The 6,002-nt window shown below is 29.4% G+C and overlaps 1 protein-coding gene across 1 annotated transcript in view; it reads right to left on the bottom strand.

Annotated features, from left to right (window-relative positions):
* LOC108694250 overlaps nt 1–5,585 on the bottom strand; it is an 11,090-nt gene extending 5,505 nt beyond the window's left edge. Inside the window, exons 1-9 of the mRNA XM_018203614.1 lie at nt 5,469–5,585; nt 3,539–3,771; nt 2,263–2,566; nt 1,839–2,036; nt 1,566–1,744; nt 1,306–1,474; nt 894–1,229; nt 675–801; nt 378–569 (exon numbers count right to left, since the gene is read on the bottom strand). Coding sequence (XP_018059103.1) covers nt 378–569; nt 675–801; nt 894–1,229; nt 1,306–1,474; nt 1,566–1,744; nt 1,839–2,036; nt 2,263–2,566; nt 3,539–3,736 — 1,703 coding nt within the window. The 5' untranslated portion in view covers nt 3,737–3,771; nt 5,469–5,585. The remainder of the gene's footprint in view (nt 1–377; nt 570–674; nt 802–893; nt 1,230–1,305; nt 1,475–1,565; nt 1,745–1,838; nt 2,037–2,262; nt 2,567–3,538; nt 3,772–5,468) is intronic.
* Between the last annotated feature and the right edge of the window lie 417 nt (nt 5,586–6,002).

Genomic DNA, 6,002 nt, shown 5'->3' with positions numbered 1-6,002 from the left:
ATATATATACATATATATATATACATAAAGCAAGAAGGTAATAAGCGGATAGCAGAATTAAACTAGCCATCAGTATTAAATATTAATTTTCTCACAAAGAAGAAGACATTTCAGTAATCTACTATATCAATAAAAGGTAAACATCAAATTAAACAGAATAAAATATAAGAAATTTTAGTCCTTTTATTTGTACAAAAAATTATAGTTGTTCATTTCTTTAAGTTAGTAACAAGGAAAAATATATTTCTAAATTTATACAAGAACTTAACGTAAATTTATATAAATCTGATTAATGTTAAATTAAAACAAATGCTTAAATTCACTGTAAGCAAGAGATGCATTGCACGTTTGTCTTTTATTGCAATATTTCTTAAAGCTCATCTTTATTGATTCCAGCTGTGTGGTTTAATACATTTTCATTGAAATTAATCGAATTCCAAAATTCTTTTTCTCCAAGATTAGCATTGCTATCCATGTTAATTTTATCAGGACCTGCTATATGCAAATAATGAAGTTCTTGTTTTGAAGGATCTAATTTTAGCCATTCTACATTGCCTACTTTCGGAATTCTGAAAAAATTTAGTAAATAGTATTTTTGCATTGTGTGAGTTTCAATATTATATGTAATATATATATGTACATATACTTGTGCTAATACATATAGTTGTGCTTACCCTTCTGTAGCGAATAATACCCAAAAGTCGATTAAGTGTTTCTGCATATTACGGTCCTTTTGTGTTGTTGTTGGATTAAGCCATTTAGTATCTACTACATAGAATGAATCATCGCCGTGGGAGACTCCTAAAAGATGAATAAATAAATTGTAAGTTAATTAAACTCTTTACTTCTAATATATATATATATTTTTTTTTATTGATATTTTATAAACTTACCATAATTCACAGTGGTACCGCTAAAAACATCGCTTAAACTTTGTTCTCCTCTGTAATTAAAATAATGAAACCAGACTGGATTCTGATTTACTTTGGCTTGCATTCGCGCAGCCTTTTCACCATCAACTACGAAAAAGCGATCACTCGTCATTTGTATCAGTTCTTTTACACTTTGTTGGTCTATCGATTTTGTACCAAAATAATGTTCCTTAATGAGACGAGCAATCTCGACATGTTTCTCTTTGGGAATGGTGTAATTAAAATCAAGAAAATTCGGTCCAAGAATATCCCAATTGTCGTTCAACTGTTTCAGACTTTCATCATCAGAGATAAACTCTATGACAAATTAATATTCATAAATAATTATCGTTTAGGTAGAAGAGTTTTCTTATTTTTCTGTACGTTATCTTACCAGCTACGGGATAGAGACCTTCTTCGCTCGTTACTCCTGTTACCCAAGGTATATCCTGGACATCTCCACTGTTAATGATTTCAACGGGTGTTCTGTCGATAAAGGATGCTTCGTCACCAAATTTCTCAACTACCGGACCATAAGGAGTAAAGGGATTGTACAAGAACGGCTAAAATCATAGAATCAATCAGATTTCTTCTTTCTATATCTGGGGATTGTATTCTTGTTTCAAGACAATAAAAGAAAAAAATGAGTCTCACCATAAATTCACTCGTAGCCTGAACCATCACGCGAGCTGGACGATGTCTCAAGCAACGTATCATATCTCTGGAGCTAGTTGTAGGACATCCCATTAAAGCGCTCAATTTCTGGGCTTTCTCTTTAGAGTTCTCAGCTTGTGTCCAACAATCAAATGCTGTACCGCTGAACGATATACCACCTAGATTATATAAAATTACGACGTAGTAATTTAATGTAATGTAGACGAAACGATTTAATCTTTGCATTAATGTTTATATTATCTCATAAAATACCTTGGAAGAGTCCAGCACTCATTTGTGATAAGTAATGATAATGCACGCTTGCACCACCAGCACTCAATCCGACCAAAGTGACTTTGTTCGGATCGCCACCGAACCATTCGATGTTTTGTGAGACCCAACGAAGTGCCATACTTTGATCTTTCAAACCCATATTACCAGGAACTACTTCGTCTTCCGTGCTCAGGAAACCTAATATTTTTTAAATATTATTTTTAAGAAATCAAGAACAGAGATAAAGTGAGATGTACAAAACAAGCTTGCACAATTTTGAAATTTATAGTTAAAGTGAAGTCTTATTTGTATTAAAACATTTTTGATTAGATAAACTTTGATTGGAAATATAATTTTGAATAACAAGCTACTAACTTTTTATAAGTATTTATCTTATAAGTATTAGTGAAAATGTATCACATACCCATTGGTCCCAATCGATAATTAATAGTGACAAGTATAACATCGGAATCCATTAAATATTTGGCGCTATAGAACATGCCGCTACCAAATTGGAACGCCCCGCCATGGATCCAAAATAATACTGGCAATGGGAGTTTATTTCCTTTTCTTTCCCGTACTGGCACATAAACGTTTAAATATAAACAATCTTCGGCACCCACAACCTTCTCCGGAGGATGTTCTGGTATATGATCGTATTGAATACACGCGGAACTGAATTTTGTAGCCGATAATTCACCGATCCATGCTGGTATTGGTCGAGGAGGCTGCATAAGGAAAATTAAGTAATTAAAACTTTTAATTAAAACATTTTTTGTTAATATTTTTATGCTAGAAAATTGTATTTCTGTGTTAAAAATTATACACAGTCCAACAAAAAAATTGCGGCGAGTAGGACCACCATTTCTTATGTTCAGTTCCTCTTTTTTTAATCTTCAGAACTAGAAAAAGACGAAGAGTAAGTTGAACCGAGATTAAAGTTAATTTACATTGATGAAAACGATCTTTAATAGATCTTTAAAGATCGCTAAATCCAAATTCGCCAGCGAAAGATGCCCATCACGTCAGAGTTTTTAGAAAAATCGAATAATGAACAAAAAAAACAACATTTTTTTTTGCCACATTTACCATTTTTTTATGGCCAAACGAAATTTTATTTTTCAATTTCATTAACGCCATTCTAAAGAGCAAATCTTCACTTTTAAAACGAATTTTTATTTTGTACTGTGCGATTTTTTTTTATTGAATTATGAACGTTTTCTGAAATAGTGGATCCAAATTAGCGAATTGGACCTGGAAAGATAGATTTGTATCAAAAAAGTATCTTAGATTTTTTAGAGGTCACTGATACCGAATTTGAAAAACTTAAAATATATAGAAATTCAAAATGATCTAATACGGATCTAATATGGATCGAATTTTTCACATTTTAATCCATCAGTTTGAATCCGTTATTTTGAATTTCTATTTTGAATTTCTAAGTTTTTGACCCATATTACTCGATTTATCTCGAAAACTTGATGTGATGGGCATCTTTCGCTGACTTGGATTTGGATTCAGCGATCTTGAATTTATTAAAAAAATGTGAGTTGTGGCGTCGCCATAGCAAAAAAAGATCAAATTTTGACGAACAGTGTTATTGGTATTTATTGTGAAAATCTACTTCCGTTTTCTTTCGTAAGAATTGTTGTTTTAAGAAATGTAGTTTTAAAGATATTCATTGTATAATTAATTTGTACCTTAAATCGTAATTTCCCAATAGGTGGTAATGCATAAGGGATTCCTTCATATGCCTCGTATTTTCTACCATTTTGTGAGACCTTGTAATAGCCTTTTAATCCTCCCAAAGGTGTTTTGACTCTTGGAGCAGACGCATTTGCATTTGTGTGAACAGCGAAGTCGAAACAAAGTACAGCGATCAGTAGCTTCAGTAGCATGGTTTCCAGTTTCTCTTTAGTCAGTCCGCTGTTAACTGAATTCTGAGTTGTTTGTTATAGCTACAAATATTTTACGCATACACATATACGCTGATACACATATATCTATAATCTTCTTTAAAGCAGAAAATATTTATCTCAACTCTGATAACATGTAATGATATTTGTGTGTATTATCATCTTATTACTTGTTTATTTTAGCTGGACTGTTTAACAGCTGTAATTTAGAAATTCAATTTAGCGACAGAAATAATTTATTATTTAAAAGATTTAAATTTTGATCTTCCGAATGAATAGAATCTAACATATAAAAATAGAATAAAAAAATTTTTTTACTCTCAAAATGAAAATGTGGTTAAGGATTTAATATTAAAATAATTCTGATATATTTTGAATAAAAAACGAACTTTTACTCGAGTGCAATATAGCTTTTCATTACGTAATTGTTATTTTTGTTATTAAGCGAGATAAGATATATAAATCTTATATGGTTTGTTACTATATATAGAGTTTTATTTCATGTACTGTCTCTTTTAAAAAACAAGATTTTTATGTACAAAATTATTTTTAATTTGTCATGACAATTAATAATTATTAAGTGATCAGGAGTGCAAGATTATTAATTTCGAATATTGAGCTAAAAAGATATTGATAACGATTTAAATTTATTTATTGATTGCAATTTTTATCTGAAATTAATCTTAGATGTCTGTTATTAATTGTTGTCATGGAAGATCTCCAGAACATCTTACATATTAGAAGACTGAAAGACAATAACATTGAATATATATATATATATATATGTTGAACAGAGAATATATTTAAAACAATTTGAATTTATTTTTAAAAACACATTCAGAAATCAAAGTTAGCAACCAAGAATCAATAAATGTCTGAATTCTTTTCATAAGATGGAGTTTAATAATAAAATATATATAAGAAATAATATAATTTGAAAGAACTCTCAATTTAAAAAAAAAAAAAAGAAATTCAAGACTAAACAAGAGTTAGCGCGGAAGGGATTGCACAAATTATTAACTTTATTCCTTTTGATGTGTGATATCTTTTTTATTAAGAGAAATTTTGAACGTTTCAACTCTCTTTAGAGTCCTCAGAAAATCAATTGTACATCCTAAATCGAAATTAGTTTAAGTATCAGTTAAAATTAAATCACTCGCAAATTGCTAAAACTTAAGTGAATTCTTATTTAAAATATTATAATAAGATTGAAAACAAGACTTAGTTTATATTACAAACATTACTTTAAATATACTTTAAATATGAAGCGCCACTACGGTCTGAAGATGTTGAATTATTATATATTTTCATAGTCTGTTATATAATCTGTTAAGATATTGAACTATTATATATATTCATATAAATGAATTAATTTCAGAAATGATAATTTGATTAGATTGCGATATCATGCCGATTTGTCGGACTTTCAATGCAATCAATCTGAAATATTAATAATCCTCCCAAATTTCTCAAATTAATCTTAAAAAACTGTAATAAATCTCGGCATTATCCGAGGCAATATTTTTCGCAATAAGTTTATTGGCACGCAATTATCATTTCTGAAATTAATTCATATTCAATTTATATGAATATATATATAAAATAGTTCAACAGTTCTTAATATTCAGACCGTAGCGCTTCATATTTAAAGTAAGTTTGAAATATTAATTATGATCAATTTAAAAATTATCTTAAAACACAACAAGCAACTCACCTCAACGAATCATAAACGTGTTATAAAGCTTTGGAATGATGTTAAAATTCGATGTACAACTTAATTTTAGTAAATATGTTGAAAGTAAACTGTCTAAATAACTCGTCTGTATAACCCGATGTATCAAGCGCATCTAACGCGTAATTTAAAATTATGAAGATCGAATGGAACTACAATCGCTTTGACCTTCGACAATTTTAAATTATTCGTCGACAATTTTAAATTATTCGTCGACAATTTTAAATTAGTCGCGCTCGATACATCGGATCAAACGTACAAATGATGTTTAGAATCTATTTCAATTTTGGCAATCTATGAATGATTTAATTTTGATTAACTGTTAAATTAATTTCGATTAAGAATGTACGACTGATTTACTGATGAGAGCTTCAAAGAGAATTGAAACGTTCAAAATTTCTGAATAAAGAAGGCATACATCAAATAGAATAAAATTAATCATTCAATTTAATAATCTGTGTAACTCCTGCTGATTCATTAGCCTTGAACTTCTTTGTTGTATTAATAAAACATATG

The sequence above is a fragment of the Atta colombica genome, unplaced genomic scaffold, assembly GCF_001594045.1.
Source record: "Atta colombica isolate Treedump-2 unplaced genomic scaffold, Acol1.0 scaffold12, whole genome shotgun sequence".
Classification (NCBI taxonomy): Eukaryota; Metazoa; Arthropoda; class Insecta; order Hymenoptera; family Formicidae; genus Atta; species Atta colombica.
The sequence above is the reverse complement of the archived record's forward strand: the minus strand, read 5'-3'. Positions and strand labels throughout refer to the sequence as shown.